Source organism: Rhea pennata, chromosome 11 (assembly GCF_028389875.1).
Source record: "Rhea pennata isolate bPtePen1 chromosome 11, bPtePen1.pri, whole genome shotgun sequence".
Classification (NCBI taxonomy): domain Eukaryota; kingdom Metazoa; phylum Chordata; class Aves; order Rheiformes; family Rheidae; genus Rhea; species Rhea pennata.
In genome coordinates, this window is record NC_084673.1 from 14,617,623 (window position 1) to 14,638,300 (window position 20,678).

General features: G+C 40.6%; 1 protein-coding gene across 1 annotated transcript in view; it reads left to right on the top strand.

The window, feature by feature from the left end:
- The window catches only part of AFF2 (ALF transcription elongation factor 2), a 325,935-nt gene that overhangs the window by 277,344 nt on the left and 27,913 nt on the right, over positions 1-20,678 (top strand). Inside the window, exons 10-12 of the mRNA XM_062584442.1 lie at positions 15,554-15,716; positions 16,235-17,254; positions 19,375-19,499. Of these exons, the coding sequence (XP_062440426.1) occupies positions 15,554-15,716; positions 16,235-17,254; positions 19,375-19,499 (1,308 nt within the window). The remainder of the gene's footprint in view (positions 1-15,553; positions 15,717-16,234; positions 17,255-19,374; positions 19,500-20,678) is intronic.

Genomic DNA, 20,678 nt, shown 5'->3' on the forward strand with positions numbered 1-20,678 from the left:
TGAAACTCCAATGCACCTTCTGTGGAGCACTGTCAAACAACATTAGTCATATTTAATATCTGACATATAGGAACTTATTTTGGCTGATCTCCATTTTTATTGGATTTATTAGATGTTATCGCATCTGTAACTTTCTCTGATCCACATAGCGCATCGCAGTGTTAAAACCCGTTAGGCCCATGATTGTTCAGTGTTAGAGCCCTGTCATGCTATTGTGAATGGATATATAAATTAACATTCATTCATTAAACCTGCTTTGCAACACATGTGAATCTAGGGTAGGGATAATGACAGTTAAATGCTCTGCTGGCCCCTAGCCGTGCCAATCATCTGCACTATTCTCCTGTAAACGTTCTAAGGTAGGTAGAGTTGGCTACGTTGGTGCTGGGCTAGACCTCCTCTTCAGGCCACTTGGGCGCTGTATAAAGTGGTGTGGGGGCCGTTAGGTGACCGGTTTAGCCCGCCAGCATTGAGGCAAAGACATGACATTGTGTTAGGGGCTACTGTGCAGTAAGAGGTGCTGCTTCAGGCTGGTATAAATCCAAAGTCCTAGCCATTTGCAATCATTAAAGATTTCATTGCTCTCTCATAAGAATTTGAGTTTAAGGCGTTAATCCTAGTGTCCTGGCCAAATTGCCACTTGAGTAATTATAACCTGCCTAAATGTCTGCCATTCTGCTCCTGCTGCTGCTAATGTCACCCTCCTCTCATCATTGCTGAGCATCTCATGCCTTATTTCACATTCCACATTCAATACCTTATCCTCATAGTCATGCAGTGGTCATAGCCATGCTTACCAAGAAATATTTAGAGCTATCCTGATATAAAGACCAAGAGGGTAAGACTTTGCTTCCCCTGGTTATGTGGAGATGATGTTCAGTGAGCTAAACTTGTGCAGAAAACGGAGGTCTTCAGCACAAATGAGGAATGACAGAATGATCTATTATGTCTCTTTAGTAGGAATTTGAGACCTGAGCAAGTCTTTCTGAAGTTTTTGCTGGGCCATATGTTTACATCCCCCAAAGTGTTACCTGGCTGTAATACCAAAAAAAAAATATATATATATATTATGTGGTCAAAGCCTATATGAAGTATAAGGCCATGTTCAGCCCACAAATTCGTGCCCCCTCATTCCTATCCTAATCAAAATGGAACTTTTTTAAGCAGAGCCTCTCTCTGCTGTCTAGCTCCAGTTGATCACCTGCTCCAGTACTGTTGACAGTTCTTCCGTCTTATTCCAGGACTGTGGTGATGAGTCTGAGACCTGGTATAGAGCCCCAGGCCTGTGGAGCTAGCCCCTACAAAAAGGCAAGGGCTCACACTTATCTCCTTTTAAAGGATAGAGTCTGTCTCACCTCATTCTGGTGCTGGCATCACCAGAAAGAAAGAAAGAAAGGATTGTTGCAAGCTATCTTGCCTATCACTCCTGACATCTCTACTGCCTCAGATGACCAGCAGCTCCCCTTTTTGTGAGTAGCAGCTATCAAAGCTGAGCAAGGTCAACAGAAAGTACCTTATTCCTGATTCTCTGTTACTTACTGTCTTGCAGAAGTGCTGGGAAGGGCTGGGGGGGCATAGCTGCACTAAAAGATTATATACAAATTGAACAAGATACAAAAAAAAAATTAGGATTGCACCTACTCCCAGAGACTTGCTATTTTTCTCCCAGAGACTTGCAATATTTTTCTCAGAGCTGATACTTACCTCTTTCCAGGAATTTAGTTTACTGTTAGCTTACAAATTGCAGAATATAAATAAGCCTCATTTAGAGTCACCACTAAAACAAGCCTAAACCCCAAATACTTGACACTAGTGTATTAAAACGTGGCACACTCCAAATGACAAACTGTACCTGTGTACAAACTCTGAAGCTTTGTGGTTGCTCTTGGAGATCAGCTCCTTATTTGACTTGGATCTTGAAAACATGACTACAATTTTGGTGTCTACCTTCCCCAGCAAAACTTCTCGTGTTTTTCATTCTTGCATGTACTGGTTTTGCTGTTGAACCTCATTCAGTTTAGTCTGCTATAATAATGTTGTCTTTGCCTGAATTTCTGGGAGTGTTTTTGGATTGATGTGTATGCTTTTCAGTTTTCCTTCTCCTTCCCTTCCCTTCTCTATCTGTGGCTAATTGCTCCCACATGTATAAGGAAATATCTTTCTGTACTGGATTCCTTTGGTTCCCTGGCTAAGCAGGACTCTGCCATTCAGCAGTGAAGAGGGACACTGTGAATATGGTTGTTCCCTTTGTCCCTCACTGCCAGTTCAAGCCCTCCCTAGAACTCCTTGGGCTCTTCCTATTAAGTGTGGTCTTCTCTAGTGTTTCTCCTGGGAGCCCGAGGTGCCAGCCAGTTCCTAATGTAATGAACTTTGCAGCGCTGCAGCCCACTGCTACGCTGGCCTTCTTATAGGCTTGTTTTTTCTGAAATTCAGGAAAGCGGTTGGCTTTGTGTAATTGTTGCTGTGTTGTGTGAAATTATTTCCCTTTTCTGAGTCTTAGTTTGGCTTTCAACCAGCATTCAACCAGCACTAAAATCTGCTGTAATAACTGCACTTAACTTTTGAGAGGGCTGAATTCAAAGAGTAAGTCATCTAACTTTGTTTGCTACGACAAGTTATGATAAATTATAGTGCAGATGTTGAATTATATCTGAATCTTTTACCTGCTCAAGTAGTTTCTGTGCCTGCTGGCCTCTGCAATGTGTTGTCTGACAGCATCTTGCATCAGCTTGCTGTATTCCCAAAAGTACTTGAACTGGTGCATTTGTAGCTGCACAGCAATCAGTGTCAGAAAAAGTCTTTCAATTTAACACTGCAAGAGACAAGAACTACCCCTCCATGTTTTCTTCGCATGGGCTGTTCGGCTGCTATCCTTTTCCACACAAACACACCCCCATCTTCAGATATTTTGATAACATCTCTGCTGATAAGTACTAGAAATGCATCAATAAATAAAAGTGCAAAGTAAATAATCACTGTCAGCAGTAATATATAGTAGAGACAGAAGCTTTTGAAATATGCAGAGGTGAGCGTTTGTGATCCCTTGAAGAACCAGGACACTATGCCATATGGCTACAGACACCTATGGGATCTAATAAGACTGTCAGCAGTTTTTCATTTACACTCACGTAGCAGGATACAAGTTGCACATATCTCTTCATGTCTACGTGTAAAACATCTATAGACAATAGGTGAGACATTAGCAAGATAAATATATGGCCAAGCCCCAAAGAGAGGATACAGATTGGTGCTAGGAAAAAATAAAAATCTATTTTGTTTTTCACAGTCTGACACAGGAAACTGGCTAGGAGAAGGAATAAAGCTAAGTATGAGAGTCAGTTTCTTCTTTTCTCACAAGATATTCCTTGCCTGAATCTCAACAAGCCAAAAAGCTTCTGTAAAGCTTCTCTTGTCCCCACTCTATTAGATAATCGTTAAATCCTTGTTTTCTTTTGTTCGTATTTCTTGATAACAGCCTGAGGGAAGAGGGGTGGGGAAATATGTTGCTCCTGCAAAATCATTGCAGAAAGTATAGCCAGGACCTAAATGATACTGTTTTGGCTTCAAAAGGGTAAGCAGGTGTCTTAGGAGTCCCGGAAGAGCGATGTGCAAGCTTGTACAAACAACCTCAGAATCATGCCTGTTTGTTATTCACACAAACAGAGTTGAAACCAGCTGAATTCCTCAGTTCCCAGAATTCAGACGGTGCACAATGGCCCATAATGAAGAGCACCTGTGCTTACCTCAATTACTATACAGAGCCGAACAACAGCAAGAAGGGCTTTCAAGAATATATTTTCAATAATAGATTTAGTTATGTCTTTTATAATTGGATTCAAAAGCTCAAAATTTCATTTTGCAACTTGTTCATGAAATTTGTATGAAAAAGTCTGGCATTTATTCAAAGAAATACTCTACGAACAAGAAATTGCAAAACAGCCAACTGCTGGTAACTAAGCAGCCAAATTATAGTCCAAGCACTTGGCAAATACACCGTCTTTTTTATTATTTCAGTAATTGAATTTCTGTTAAAACGTGGAGCATAATTTAACATCAGGAATTTATGTATAATACAATAGTGTTTCAGTAATAAATGCATTATTATTGTCACTTTTAATGGAGTCTTGTGTATTCCCTCGGAGACTTTGTGGCAGACTCTGAGACAACCACTGCATCAGTGTTGTTTGTAGACAATTGAATTAATTGGAGACAGGGTCATTAACTCGACCTGAATACCTCTGATTGCTTCTGTAAATAAGGTTAGAGAGCAAATGGCTAATCTTTGTTGTCATTATAGATTCTTTTTACATTTTCACACTGCCTTGTATATTAAGATCATTTTGCTAAGCAGCTTTTTAGGCTGTCGTCATGTTTACAGTATTGCCTTGCATGGCGTACAACCATAATTGTATCAGACTTGCATTTCATTTCCCATATCTATATAAAACATGATACTAGAGAGAGACCTATTCTGAATTGCAGCACATAAAAACCATTGGACCAACAAATTAATAAAGCAGAATGAATAAACTGTAGCATTAAAAAATAATCAAATCACAAAACAAAAGTTGATTTTGTTTGCTTTTGTTTGAAAATTCCAACCTGCGAGACTTGCCAGTGATAATAGAGTGAGTCCATTACTCGGCTGGGAACATGACCCACAAGGCCAACTCTGGGTATACCAGTCTGTAAGTTAAATGTTATCTGGACTTCTGGCATGGATTTTCTTGGAAAATGAGCAGCAGGCTGTTACTTAAGTACAGATAGAACACAGATATTTTTCAAGGGGAGATCCAAAAAAGGTTGTGAGCACACTGTTCTGTTTTTCAACAAACCTAATAAAGAGTGAGGCCTGAAAGGCCTAGGCAGGCAGGCGTCAGGAACAAGAGACATCCTAAACAAGAACGAGGTCAGGTTCACATTGAACTTGGCGATACCAGCTTGTCATCACTCCTGTATTCCACCATATACTAAAAAAAAAAAAATGATTGCTTTCTCAGAAACATTCTTGTAAGTGGAAGAAAACAGCTGGCAGTGTCTTGTAATATGCCTGGTATTTGCATGTATTTCTTTCATTCTAAATTTATATTCAAGATGGGCCTGAACCCAAGCCCCAGAAATGCAGTAAGAGTTATTCAGACTCTGGAGCCAAGTGTGGGATTCTGAGTCCATCTGTAACCAAGACAATAAGTGATGTTTTATGAATTCAGATTCAAAAATAACAGCCTATCCACTTCAAAAGTAGCAAGTATAGTTTTCAGCTCCAAAACTCTGCCCATGTCAAACTCCTATTGACAGTCTGTTGGTGCAGGAATCCAGCCTGACTTCGGTGTGGTAGGAGGAACATGCTGCCACTCTGTTTTCTTTCAGCAGCCTTTGCACAACTCACAGGAACATTTAAGGATGTTATTTCATCTGAAAGGCAGAGAAAGAGATGAAGTATTGGATAGGATACTAAATTGTTCCAGGGTTTCGAAGGCATCATGTGGTTTTACATAGCAAAAGAGTCTGCAGGATCAGTATCTCCAGTAAACAAGGAAATATTTCCATAAAGTCAAGAAGTTTACACTGGCATTGGTATGTGTAAATCTACAGCCTGGCTCTCCCAGCCGTGTAGATTTTGCTCTGAAAAAGAAGAGAGGGATCAGCCAGGTAGTCTTCTTACTCCAGCACAGTATTGATCTGAAATTCGGAGTGAGCCTTTTTATAGGTCTGAGCCCCAGTCTCTGCATCTCTCCCTGTGTGTTTCTGGCTGTGTTATCACTGGTGAGGCTTAACTTTGAGGCTTGCTACAGAAGCAGTCAGTTCTGCTCAGCCTCTTGGACCAATTCTGCTCTCTGCCACTACAGGGCTAGCTTTGGAGCTCTACCCTTGGTTAATTTAGATGCATTATCCATGGTATCCCAAATACTAGAGGAAAAATTAGAGACAATTTTGTAGAAAATAAATAGGTAAATACTTCTCTACTTCCCTGCTGGTAGAATGACATGTTGTCCCTGATTTTTGTCATTAAAGAGCAAGAGAGCTTCAGGTCTCCTATAACAGGGTATTACCCACCATGCTACACCAGAGAATGGAGAGGCTGAGGCTGCCTGGGCAGCTGTGTGAAGAGCACATTTGCACTTTGCGAAAGGAATGATTATCAAGTTTAAAACAATAAAAAGTTCAAAGGAGAATGAACTTTGCTTATTTACTTATGTATTCATGTAGGGTTTGGGCCTTCCTGATGCTGGCTTGTCAGCAGACCTTGGACAAATCATAGCTGATGATACAAGAACCGTTCATTGGTTTGAGGAAAAAGAGATGGCGCTAATGTTGAAAAATCCATTTTTTTTCAATTCAGGAACATGAGTATACAGAATAAAAGCCTCTTAGCTGGAAGGTTTTTTTAAACAGCTGAAATAAGTAAACAAGTAATTTAACTAATCCTAAAGCCTGATATAGATTATTTTGTTCTTATTGAAAAAAATAGATAAAATTTTGCCTCTCTTAGTACCTTACTGACAAAATGTACTTTGTCCTCAGATTTACAGTCACTCCACTGCTCTTGTCCTGGCTGTCTCTCAGGGAATACATCTGTTTGTTCACAGCTCTCCCAGGTCAGGTTGTAGCTGGCTCTACCTTTGCTCATGCAGGGGAACCGGCATCCCTGTTTCTCCCAAACTGGATTAAAAAGGTAGATAGTGTTACAAAGGAGAAGAGCACCCAAGCAACACTTCTGGAAGGTGTCCAGTGCTGCAAGTGCTCCTCCTGGCAATCCCAACTAGTTTGTTCCGTTTAAATCAAGCTGGCTTCAAACTTGCCCTCAGCTTGCATGCAGGAGGGGCAATGCTTTCGCGCGCCTGGTTTCGACATGGCACCATGGAGGTGACCCAGGAGCAGCAGCAGCTCCTGGTTCCCAACGCGCTCTCAAGAAGGAGGTGCCGAGGATCTTGTCTTTATGTTGATGTTGATGAAAAAGGCTGATTTTAGCCAGATAAGGTTAAAAAATTAAAGGTTCTGTATTTCCTTTTGCTGTCAGTCAAAATAACAGGCATAGAAGATTCAGTTTAAAATAGCTGAGCCTTTTGACTTAAAGGGTTTTCATGTAGAAGATTTAAGATGTCAGGTTTAAACATGACACTGATAGTATTAGGCAAAGTATAGGAGCAGATTCTTGTAGTAACTGTCATTTTTTCTGACTGTTTATTAATGGCCTTTTGTGATTTATAGTGAATGTTGTGAAGGATCTTCAGGCCTATTTATCACTGAAAGAAGCACCTTTTTTTCTTAACATGAATGTAGGTCATAATTAGCAGCGGATGCTGCTTAAAGATTTAGCTCTATCCTTAACATAAGATCCTTCAAGACAATATTTAATCCTAAATTGATTGAATACTTTTTTCATCAATCAAGCAGTGTATTACACAACCAGCAAAAATCAACAGCAGTAGAAGGAGCTCACATTAGACAGAGGAATAGAGAGTCTAAATTTTTACTTCTTGTGTTTTCTTCTATCGGTTGCTTAGGATGTTAGAATTATATTTTCTTGGCTATCAGACAAGGCTGGAGATACTGAGACTTTGGAGGCTTTATGTGGTCCCATCTCCACCAATTTGTCTTGGTCCCATAGCTCCCAGGCCTGTTCCACTGGACCCCCTAAGGTAAATCCTATTCCTGTTAGAACTGAACTACAGCTGAGTCAGACCTGAATAGTATAGTTAATTTACAGTGTTATGTATCCAAGTTCCTGCCATTCATGATCAGGAAAAAAGGCCAATGCTTTACTTTTAGAGGTTCACTTCAGAGAAGAAGAAAGCATTTTTATCATGAGCACATGTGGATTTTTTGTTGAAACAAGTAAAATCAAAGTGCAAATAAGTGACTCATCAAAAAATATTTTATGTTCACTTTAAATTATGGATTACTAGAGGGGTAAATATGTACCTGTTTGCTAAGTTTCACAGAAGATCCACAAAACATTCTGAAAGATGCAGTATTCCACATTTCCTTTGTGGAAAATAAATCCGTTTCTATGTATCAATACTCATAACCAGCTTGATTCAGTATGGCAATATTGATATAATAAAATGGTTCCATTTACATCACATGGGGCCCTTTGGAGTCTCTAAGTAACAGATTGTATTCTTGTTCTTCTGGATGCCAAACAAACTGTAGCACATCAGGCCATAGTACAAGTAATACTCTCTGACACTTGAATCCATTCACCAAAATACTGTATATCAAAAAGTCTACATACATTGCATTCTCTGCATAATATCATGCTCGCAAAATTGTTTCCAAAGTCTGAGGTGGGCAGGGTGATGCATGCACAAATCATGGATACAAAATTGCTTTTAATATGCAAAATTCCCTTCCATGTCAAGCGCACATAAGAACACTGTGAAATTGGAAGGAGAGCTATTACCATACCAATAGTTCAGAAAGTTTTTTATGTGCACCGTTAGGGATGTGCCATTAAAATTCCTCCTCTTCCACTATTTGTTTTTTATAATTTCACAGGCAGTTTGATGTGTTACGCTTTAACATAGGTGTGATTAAGAGTCAGAGCTTACTGTAGCCTAGCAGTAAAACCAGGAAAAAGGTCAGAATAAAATTCAACAGTAGAAACAGTACCATGCTTAAAGTCACATTGCAGATGTATATGCACAGTTCCACCTAGGATTTGTGGCTAATGTAATTCTTTATTGGAAGGCTTTGACCTTGTTACGGATTCTTGGCAGCTTTTCCCCACTCTATTCATTACTAATGCAAGCTGTCAATCACTTTAGTTCTGCTTTGACATAGATTGTGGCTCATAGGAGTTAGCTCTGTCATTCTTTTTATTTCTTTCATCTTTACTATCCTTTTTTATGGTCTTTAAAGCTGGAAGTATAAAAGAGTTGTATGTATGTGGAAAAAAATCTGTTTCAGTAACTCTATCAACCTAGTTATAAACAGTCTTTGATTAAAACAGTTACTTTTGAACACTATAAAACGACAATGTGGCTTTTTACATACAACGTCTTGTAAATTACCCTCCTCCTCAAAATAAATCAGAACTCATATTTGCATTACACGTGTTCAGGATTGATGCAGGCTTCCACATCCTGAATAGCATATTATAGAGGTTTTCCTTCTCCATGTGTTTTGACATGACAGAGCCGTCAGAGGTGATGTCTTATTATGAGCACTAATGTTAGCTAAAGTAACAATTTCCACACCTTATTTCATTTCATTGTACCTGGGTGCTGGTTAATATTTTAAAAAGGCTTGATACTGGTTTTCAGTTCCTGTGTCAACCTGATCTTTGAAAGTTTAGATTTGAATCCTACCAGCCCGGTGATAAATAATTTAATACTAACCAATGGAAAGACAGTGAACAAATCATTCAGAGCAATCATTTTCTTTAAAATGCAATCTAATGGCAGTCATATATAAGTTTAAAGATATAGACATGAACAATTCATTACAAAAAAAAAAGACAGCTCTCTTTCAAATTAAAGGAGAATATTACTTCCTGATAATGGAGTAAGGAGAGAAGAGAAATAAAACTTCGTTATTGAGCAGTTATGGTATTAAATTCTGACACTAAATATTAATCTGCAAGGTGCTGCTCTATTATTCTCTACTAGAATAATGAAGCAGCTTTTGAACATTTACACAGAATGCAGCCGCCCCAGTGACTCCTGCTCATGTCCTTCATGTTCATACTGTTTCTCTCTAGAAATGAGCTTCCTGGAGGAGAAATTGGGCTAGATTCTGAAAAGCTGCAGCAGAATAAAGTGTAGTGAGAGGGAGAACAATAGCCTCCCCCAAGACCGAGGTTACAATGTACTTTTGTAGATGATGTAGCATGGTTGTAGTGCACATAAATCTTAGCACTGGGTCCCCATTTTTAGGTTCCCTGTGCAATCAGAGACTTTGTTCTGAAATTTTACAGTTTAAATAGGCAAGTCAGATAAAGGTAGGCAACATAATCCCCCTTTTACTCAGCAGGAACTGATGCACAGAAATATTTCTTCTCAGACACAAAGCAAAATTCATCCGAGCCCCAATCCAGTGCCTTAGCAGGAAGACCAACCATCCTCTTTAGTCTGCAGCCTCTTTTTGAGTACAGACCTTCCTCCTTCCCTATTTCATTTGGTTGAACTTTCCCTACAATTAGACGTGTTCAGTAAAGCAGCCTTTGTAGAACACAGCTTCTTGTGAAAATACATTGCCAGCATTGATATACTGTTGACTCACTGGTCAGTTCCCATATACATTTTCCCACTGCCCAGCAGTGCCCTGCTTTCTCAAAGTTTACATTTCGATTTCTGGGTAGAGCAATGGAACAAGTGGCCAATTCATCATTACCCTAAAAAGGAAGGGTTGGGATGAATAAACCTATTGTGGGAGAGCACAGCCAATTTGCCAAATTCTCTTCACAGCAATTAACCTGGCTGCATCTAATTGGTGACAAGTTCAGGCAGCTATCTAAGGACTTATTATGAATTTTCTGTTCTTTGAGGAGTTTTCCTGTAGTTTTCTGAATTACACATTTCTTTTACACATATATTTACAGAGTAAAAAGTTTATTATTTTTCTTACTAGAGGGAAATGAGTTTTAGTATCTCACATTATCTTTGTTGTAACTACCAGGTCTAATCTTGAAAACCATTTATTACAGTATTAGAGTAAACGATGTGTTGAAAATAATATAATAACAGTCTAGATGACAACAACAACAACAAAAAGTGTAAATCGTGTATTGGGCTTCACTTTCCTCTGTGGCCTAATAATCCAGACACATAATAACGCCATGTCTGCTTTAGTCGGCATTGGAAAAGGAGTCCATGAGTTACAAAAACAGATGAAGTGAAAGGAGACACTTAAATTTAAGCGGATCACCCACATCTGTGAACCGCAGCCAAAGAAAGATTACTGGTGTGTTTGATAAGCTTGATACATTCCCCACGAGGAACTGTCAGCAGTTGGCTCTGATGCCTGCTCTTGACAGATGCCACACACCTGCAACTCTCGGCAGCTCTGCACTTCAAAACGTTGAACTGAAAAATGCAGAAAACCACTGCTAGATACTGGTGGTACTTGTGTTTGTCCTCTCCAAGACATTTCTCATCTTGCACTTTGTGCCCATGCTGTGCGTAGTAACGCTGCCGAGCAGCAAGTGTCACACACTGCAGAAGCAGGAAGAAGGGTGGTAGGTGACCACAGCAGAACGGCTTCCTTCCAGCTCGCTCCCTGATGCGCAGGTCTGTGGTATCTACTGCACTTGCCCAATACCAGTCAGGCAACCAGAAATGCTTACTCATCTGCCTGCGGGCAGCTGGAGGCATTGCCATGGTGGGCTTTGCTGGCGACAGAGATCTGTTTCTCCTCCCGCTTACAGCAGAGGTGTCACTCCAGTGGCTCCCATCCTACCACAGTAGAGGAGAGCCAGATCTGGGGAGGATCTGGTGAGCAGCTGCTCATTCAGCTAGCATGGAGGGTGGGAAGCCTTGCTGCTGTGTCGTGTGGGTTTTTTTCTCCCATATAGCACTCATGTAGTCCCTGTTGTGAGTCAAGGTAGATCATGCATGACTATAGTGCAGGACTCAGCTCAGGTGGAGCACGCAGGGTGTAGGAAATATGGAGAAAGAATAAAAAATTGGACCAAATTGATGTTCCCGTTAATGGCAGAAAGGCCTTGCAGTTACAGAGTTTGCCAGGCCTGCCCTGAGTATGAGGATGATCATAATACCTCTAATGTTTGTTTTGTGTGTTTGGATTGCAAGCTCTTTGGCTCAAGGACTGTGTCTCATCATGTGTTTACACAGATCCCAGCACAGCAGGTCACTGGTCTTGGTAGGGGCCTCTCATCCCAAGTGATAATAATGAACTGGCTTTCTTCTGGCCATTATTTACCCAAATAATGCTGTGTTCCGTTGTGCAGTATTGTTTTTATTAATTTTTTTTCGGTTCAAATGAAATAAAAACATTGTCCGTGCAAACACTGAGGAACAATATGAGTGCTCATCTCCTGCTGGGAAATAAAAATTCAGGAGTTTCATATATCAGTGCTTCCTACCCCCTTTCGTCACTTTGAGGACTTGTGTCTGATGATAAAATGCTTTAAATCCATTTTAAACCTTGTCTGGGCTGGCATTCCTTGCCAGGATCTTAGCAACACAACAAAGCTTGCTTTGAAAGTCTCTTAGAGAGGCAACCCCCAGTTCATGTAGTTGATACTGATGTGAAGAAGTCCCATTTTGTTTGTGTAACAGCTGCTTGAATGTGTGTTTGCAGAATCTGTCCCAGAATCTTTGAAAACACATGATTTAAGTTTAAAGCTGAGGAAGCCTTTGGTGCAAACCAACAAGTTCTTTTTAACTACTATATGCTTTTCATTTAAGAAAAAAAGCAGAAGACCTGTAATCTCTCCATTAAACTTATTTTCTTCTTGGAAACAAGGATTCTTTCCCATGTGCTTGTCTCGTGTGGTAGGAAAGGTCTGTATATTTTCTTCTGCTGAACAGCATTATTAGAAATTGATTGTGCATGTAGCTGTATGCAGGATCTGTCTATCTTTAGCTTTGTGAGATGCTGGGAAAGGCATTTCAGGTCTTACCTGACTGCATTGCAATGCATACAAACAGAATTATGCTCAAACTACATGATGAAAAGTAAATACTTCTACTTTAAAAATCCAGTTCAACAATGATGTCTGCAGCATGAAACCGCCCTGTGTAGCCAAGGCATAATTTTATTATCCCAGATGAAAGACAAATATGACCTCATTGTGTTTTGTATGAAAAACATTATTTTGAGTCTGTCTGGTTCCTGCAAGCTTGCTGAGCTGTGTTACTCAGTAATGTTTGGCATATGATAACTTTTCCAAGGCTGGTGTGCAGCAAGATAGAAAACAAGGCCAGGTTGGAGCTGCCGTCTATTTGCAGCGTTTGTACTTGCTCTCGGAGCTCTGTGTCGGACACTTACAGCCTGCTACAGGACAAATCCTGTTGTGCATGTGGGCCCGTCCCGGTCACGGGGCAGGTTCGCCTCCAGCGTGCCGAGGGCCGAGGCTGTAGTTAAAGGCTGGAGAGGTCTGCACCCTTGCTGCAGGGGGGCTGGCTTCTCTGCTGAGCCGCTGTGAGAGCTGGTATTCCTGAAGTCAGATACCTTAACGAGAGCAAATTTCATAGCACTGGACACAGCGCATTTTTTTAGGCGGAATAACCTTATTCTGCCTTTAGGTAGAGTAACGCGTGCTCTCTAGGGGCTGGCTCGTACCACGGGGCTGGGTGCTCCGAGGGCCGGGGGCAGCTGAGCACCTCCCTGCCTGCGGAGCTCGCTGCTCGCGAGGGCGACCGCGGGAAGTGGATTTGCAGCGAGGAGGAGGAAACATCAGGGTTGCAGTGTTCGCTTCCCTACCATTCTGGGGTGAAAACAGAAAACAGGAATGAAACCGGCGAAGCTCACAGAATTAAGAAAAAATATTCTGATGTTTCCATATTGTAGCTGCATTGTTCTGATCATTCCCTGTATAACAGTTTTTTCAAGGGTGGTGTTTCAGTTTGATTTTTCGGAATGGAAATGCTATGTTTTCCAACTCAGTTTGAAAATCTTTGAAGATTTATCTCTTTTTTTCCCTGCTCGTCCTTCCTACAGAGGAGTGTAATAGAGTAGGAAAACTCAGATTTCATCAATTTTTAGGGTTTTCTCTATAGAAAATACAAGGACAAAATAGCAAGATAATAAATTAAAATTCAAATTGCCACTCACACACACACTTCTCCACTGTTCTGGCTCTATATTTTTGATTTAAAAAGTTGAAAATATATTTCCCTACACATTCTTCCATTTCACTAAAAAGGAGGGATAAAACAAAAAAAAAGAAAAAAAAGAAAAAAAAGAGAGTGGAAAAATGGTTTCTAAACATTGTGATTAAATAAGAATTGTAGGATCCTTGTTTTAATTCAGCAATATATATTTTTCCATAATACTTTAGGAAATTTTCATTTTTTTAAATCGTGCCTTCCTTTGATTTACCTTTTCCTTCCAACTGAAATTTTGTAACCAGCTGCATCAGAGTCAGTTGAGTGAAGAACCTCTAGAAGAAGAAAAAAAAGTGTATGCATCTAATGAGCAACAAAGTTAGTGGTCTGTAGCAATTACCCAAGTGAGTAATTTTCGTTCATTAATGCACCCTGAAGCACCAAGCTGTTTTGGCAATGGGCACTGCAGGGCCATTGCAATGCTCAAAGAGACAGTTATGGTACCAACCACCGGGTAAGGGATAGGTTTACCGGGAAGGAGGGAGAGAGAAAGTAGCTTAGCATAAGAAGAAATTAAAAACCATATATTAGTGTCACGGAAGCCAATGGCAATGCTTCTAAAGGCTGTAGTGGAGCAGGATCAGACTCTAGTTTTTTTTCTGGCCTTCCCAGCTTCCAGTTTCTTGGTTAGTGTGTTTTTCAAGCGAGCATTTTGATGTGCTTATCATTTTGCTTGGAAGGATGAAGGAGTGCATGTACACAGGTCATTTGAATCCTTCTTGGGGAAAAGTAGAAAAGCAAATAGTAGCAATGAAGGCAAAGCAGTTTTATAATTAACTCCTAGGCTTCTCCTGATGATTCAGTGCAGGACACACACATGCTATGATATATTAAGGTGAAGTATTGAATATCCATAAAGGAGAACTAGCAAATGGTGTCAATTTTCAAACACTTTGCTTTGTCAGCTTCGCAAATTTAAAATCAATCATCAAAAAGACTCTGTATAGATCAGCTGAAGAGACATAAAACCTTATGGCTAGCTCCCTGACAAAAAAATAAAATTAAACATTAGTTTATAAAGACTCTGACCAGAAAAAATCCATAATACCAAAAACAGGGGTCATCCAACCTCACAGTCTTGAAATAAATGTTGAGGGAAAACAATGACACGCAGTGCTCTGCTAATAAGTACATCTTGGAGGATGACTGAACACATTGAAAAATAGGTTTTGTAGAGAGGCGTATTTTTAACACGAACTCCATTTTCTCACTGCATTATCATAAACATGAGAGAAAAAGCTGCTGCAAGTAAAAAATTTTCTTGGGCAGTCCCTAGAGAGTTGTCAAAAATATGTAGTTTCAGTACACCACAGTGTAAAAGTATTCATTAAAATTAATTTTTAAAGTGTCCTGTCCGATATGAGTTACCTCATATGTCCTTCCTTTGATCATAAATTATAGATGAACTGGTAAAAAATGAAGAAACCATGTTTCCACTAATAAATTATTTAAATGTGATTGTTAGCTTTTGCAGTCATTGGGCTAATAAGCTCCAGCTTGTGGCACTAGAGCATTTCTCCTTTGGCGACGACGAAGATGATGGTGATGATGGTATTATCAATGCCATGGTCAGTGTGTCCCATGAAGCGTAAACCCAGCCAGTTCCTTTGGTCCATAGACAGCAAAGTGGCCCCTTGGGATGGTGCGGAGGGATTTGCGGTTGAGGAAGGCCGGTGCGAACGAGGTTCACCGGGTAGCTTTCCCGAAGGGAACGCTTAAAAAACACGTACTGAAGCGATGGGCTCTTCTTCCCGCAGCGGCCTGCCGGTGCCAGCAGCGCACGCGGCCAGCTTGGCCCATTCCAGCGGCGGCTCCGGGAGCTCCAGCGAGTCGGAGAGCAGCTCCGAGTCCGACTCGGACAGCGAGAGCAGCTCCAGCGACAGCGAGTGCAACGAGGAGTCGCGCAGTGCCACGCCGGAGGTGAGGCCACCCTCTCAGCTCCTCCTCGGCAGGGTGGGCAGGGACATGCAGAGAAACCACCTCCTGCTCCCCCTTAGCAAAAGGCTGAAGTTCGGCGCTCTATGGGGCTGTTTACTTCTTTCTGCCTTTACAGTTTTACATGTATGACCCACATAGTCATTCTAGCTTTTGGAAGAATCCTTCTGGCCTGCATTTGAATGGCTTTAAAGAAATATTTAGATTTTTGCCAGTAGCTAGAAAGGATTTTATTGACATAGTATTCAGCTGGGACTAAGGAAAGGCAACATGACAAAACTGTATCTTCAGGGACCAGCTAAACTTTTTAGTTGTATTGAATTTCTCCAGGGCCACATTGTAAACCAGATAAGGAAGCCTAATTAACCATAAATACTCCATAAATACTCCCATAAAACTAGCAGTCACCACTAGTTCGCTGAAATAAAAGGGTTTGTTAAAAACACCCTCATTTAAAGGGAAAAGCATTGCTTCTGTCTGAGATTTGCTCCTTCCAACTGCAGCCTGAACCCCCCTCAACAAACAAATGGCAGCTGGATAAATGGCTAAATAAAGTGAACCCCCACAACAAGACCATCATCAACAGCCAGAATGAGGCACACTGCGAGGCCAGCTCTCAGCCGCAAAGCAACCAGCAGACCGAAGGGCAAAGCAAAGGGAAGCTCAACAGCAGCCTGCCCCCGACCGATTCCAAAGACCGGGCGATCCTTAGTCCCATCCGAGAGAAAGCCAAACCACGGGTTGCCCAGAAAACCCCAGAGGCAAAAAGCTCCAAGCAGAAGTCACCAGCTCATAATGAGCCAACTTCACAAAGGACTACTGGGAAAAAGCAACCCAAAAAGGTAGAAAGGACTTCCAGTGTAGAAGAGTATAACTGGCCCAAACCAAATAATACCAGCAACACTCCCAAAGAAAAAGACACGCAGGAACCCCCTGAGCAGCCAAAGGTTCGAACTAAAGCAGCAGTTGGGAAGACCGCTCCAAGGAAAGAACCACGGACCAACACAGGACTCGCTTCTGAGAAGAAGAAGTACAGAGGCCCCAGCAAAATTGTACCTAAATCCCGGGAATTCATTGAAACCGATTCATCTACTTCTGACTCAAATACAGACCAGGAGGAGAGCTTGCAGGCTAAGGTACTGCCAGCTTGCAATGGGCCCACCAATGGCATCAAAGTGAAGGACTCTGGCAGCAACATCCTCAGCGTAAGTAGTTTAACTAGCAATGGCAGTAACACTTCCATCGACCAGACCAGCAATGATTTGGAGGAGCAGCTCTTTTCTCCTATCCCAATCGTACAAAATGAACTCCTGTCCCCACTGAGAGAATACGAAGAAGTCAAATCTCTTTGGGTGAAAATAGACCTTAGTTTACTCTCTAGGATACCTGGACAAGAGCCTTTTGAGACTACGTCTGTGAAAAGTGAACCAAGGGAGGCAAATGTGAAACACAGACGACCGTCTCGAGAGTCCCCTACCCCAGCACCTGAAAAACCATCCACGAAATCAAAAAGGAAACACAAGGTAAGTCATTTCCATTACTCAAAGGAAAACACTGGATTACTGTATGTCCTCGAGGTCGGAGCTGCAGTCAGTGGTTCCTGGCTGCACGTGCAGCAGGGCTCAGCTGTAGTCACAGGGCTCTTAGGGGCACCATAGCACTGAGGCTTTATGGTTTCTACGAGGGACATACATTTACAAGTACCATACGAATTAACGTCAGAAACTATTAAGAAACAAACTCCAACTGTCAAAGTCAGTGGATAGTAAATTTTCTGAGATTTACCTTACAAGCTTTTCCATTGTGTTTGCACACTTACCCGTTAATCTGCAGAAGGACTCCCAATGACTTGTGCGGATTACTAAGGTTCAACCATACTCAGAAAATGTGACTACTATTAGGAAGGCAGGATTTTATTGTCTGTAGAATTAAGGCTTTCTCACCATTGGCTTAAACAGATGTAGTTTCATTAAAGTCAGTGGAATGCTGCTTGCTTATGCTCCTGGTGAATTTAGTCTTTATACTGTTTTGTTATATAAACGAACGTGATTCACAGAAATATCATTTGCTTAACTAGCTGCTCTCTCTGTGCAGCTACCTGAGAAAGCAAGCATGTTTTGACTTGAGGCATTATGTTTTATCATGAGTTTTATGTTATTTATGCCCAAGGGTATCCTATCTTGTGGGATATGACAGTGCACTTCAAACTAAATGTGTTTTCAGAGAAGAAACTGAGGTTTTATATCGTAAATGAATTTTTGTAGTTGTTTTTTCCACTTGAAATGGTTGTGCTCTGGCCTCCCTGTGAGAAGTCATCATAGCATATTTTTATACCCCAAATTTTATAAATCATTGTGAATGGGACTTCAGCTGTCAGTTATAGTAGACTTCTCAACTGTATAAAAATGCTGAGTTAGAGCAATCCAGGCAAGAGAGAGTTACTACAAGACAAAAACAGACTATGCTAGGCAGACAGAGGGTCGGCAGCCCCTACCCACATGAGTCACTGCACTGACTCCTTCCCTCTTGAATTAAGTGGAAATAATCACGAGTCAACTCAGCAGGCTTTTATCCAATTTATATTATAGCTGTACACTAAAGCCCAAGAGGGAAAAAGGAGGAGAAAGGAGGGAAAGAAAGCAAAAAGGGATGTATACATGTCAGTGTTTATGTATATCTGTAAGTGCACCAGGGTTCATATTAATTATATGAAAATGCTTATTAGGTAACTTAGTGGAGTGTCAGTATGATGGAGTAGGAATCCTGAGGAAGAGTGTGGTATTGGTAACTAAACTTTGGGCTTCCAGGATTATTTGAAAACTGAAAGCTCAACTTCAATAACTGAGACTACATCAGAAGCTAACAAAATAAAAGGAATCTCTCCCTGAAATTGCACAAGCATAAGCTAAGCTCTAAAACAGCCTGTTCAGTTGCTGTATGCAGCTGTATGTGTTGCTACCCAAGAGGAAACAAGCCAATTAGGATGACTTCAGGGTATATCAACAGTTAAAACAGGGTAGGAAGAGCCTGATTTGTGTTTCTAAATCGTGCTATTAAAAGATTTATTTTAGCCATATAGTAGTGGGCTTGAAAGATGATATGGAGGTTCCAGTGACAGAGCCGTAATCAGCTTTGCTTGTATCATCCCAGTTCAGGCGCAGAAGTCATGCATCAGGGAATCTTTCAAATCAAATATTAAACCAGCTATCTCTCTTACTGACTACCACCTTAGAGTTCACTCCTGTAGCCTTTTATTCCTGTGAGGAATATTTACTTAGGGAAGTTTTCCCATCGACTTCCATTAAGTCAATGAATAAAAGCTATTTACTTGCATAAGAGTTGGTGCTATCAAGTCATTCCATCTGAATTATTAATTAAATTCCATTGCACTACAGAAGATAACTATAGAACATGAGGCATTTTGCTTCCTAATTATCTGGCTATGCCACTTATTATATAACTTCATGTCATGTGTTTGGAACACGTTTAGCCCTGATTTCAGGTGACTTTCACTTCTCTTAGATCAGTATTTTAACTACTGCTACTGTAAAGGAAATTCACTGAGATTCCTGAGCTCCTCTTAATGACAAGAGAAATTGTGTGTAGATGCTGTATTTTTCAAGTTCTATATTTTTTGTTAAAGCAGTCTGAAGGCCTGGATACCTTTGTTGAAAGTAAGAAACAGCGCCTGGAGGACCCTTCAGCTTCATGCCTGCTCCCACCTTGTATCTCTCCGATACCGAATCACAGATTAACCAGCACTAAAGAGTAAGTTCCTTCTTTTTCCCATAACATTCATAAGGTAGTGTTCTACAAATGTCTTTGTTTAGAGCCAGATGGGAAAGTGTGAGTGACCTGGCGTTGTTATTGCTGTCCATTGGGAAGTGGATCCACATGGTTTTAAATGAGCTTCATTCATCCTTCTGATGGACTACTGGAAATCAGAGTGCCACCACAATCCTACAGTATTCATCTCCCCCCATCCTTCATTCCTTCAAGGTCCTTTCTTGCTCCCATCATTCTTCATCTTTATGGCGAGAGAATCCTACTAGGAGTGGGCTTTATTTGATTGCCTGGAAATTATTTTTTAAATCATTTTCTGAAGAGATAATTCTTAGTTTTATTGAAATAAATAGTGGCTTTACCATTCACTTCAGGGGCCCTTATTCTTTAACTGTATATATAGCAATGCCAGGGGTGACTATCTTGATGTTTTAGACATACATACTTTATATTTCAGCAGACATATAATCAAATAGTTGTGCCTTTCAAAATGTCTTTGAGAGATAGCTATAATGCTTCAGCAAACAGGCACCACGTAAATAATGATTCTGATTATTATAATCACAAGATTAACATTCTATAAATAACCAAAGAGCCCAATTCCCTTCTGTCATCAATTTTGTGCTTTTACAGTTTTGAGATGAGGCACTTCTTTCTGCTTCACACAAGGACAAACAAAGAATAAAATTCACAATGTGCTTGTGAAACCATTTCATTGCAGTAGTATTAGAATTTAGATAAAGTTCAAAAATCATTTATAAAATAGCACATGGATTTTAAAATCCATAAAAATGGTTATCATTTTATTTATACTGGTGTAGTGACAGAGTAACTTCAGTTCTTGAATTAACCCTTTATTACACCACTGGGAATAAGATCAGAGTGGGAGTCTAGAAAAGGCAGAGGATAGGTAAGTTATGGTGTGGTGTGTAACATGTTGCACATTTAATAAACATCGTGATGGGTGTTGCCTGATTGTCATTCCTAGAAATACAATGAGCAAAGATATATTGCAGAGGGAATCAAAGATCATCCATCCCCAACACCTCCTCAGTCCATTAAAAAAATCTTTCAATTCTTGTCTCCAGTAAGCCCTAAGGAGCCACCCCCAACCTGATGTTTCTTAATTTGGGCTTGTTTTCCAGGTCATTAATCTGATTCCTT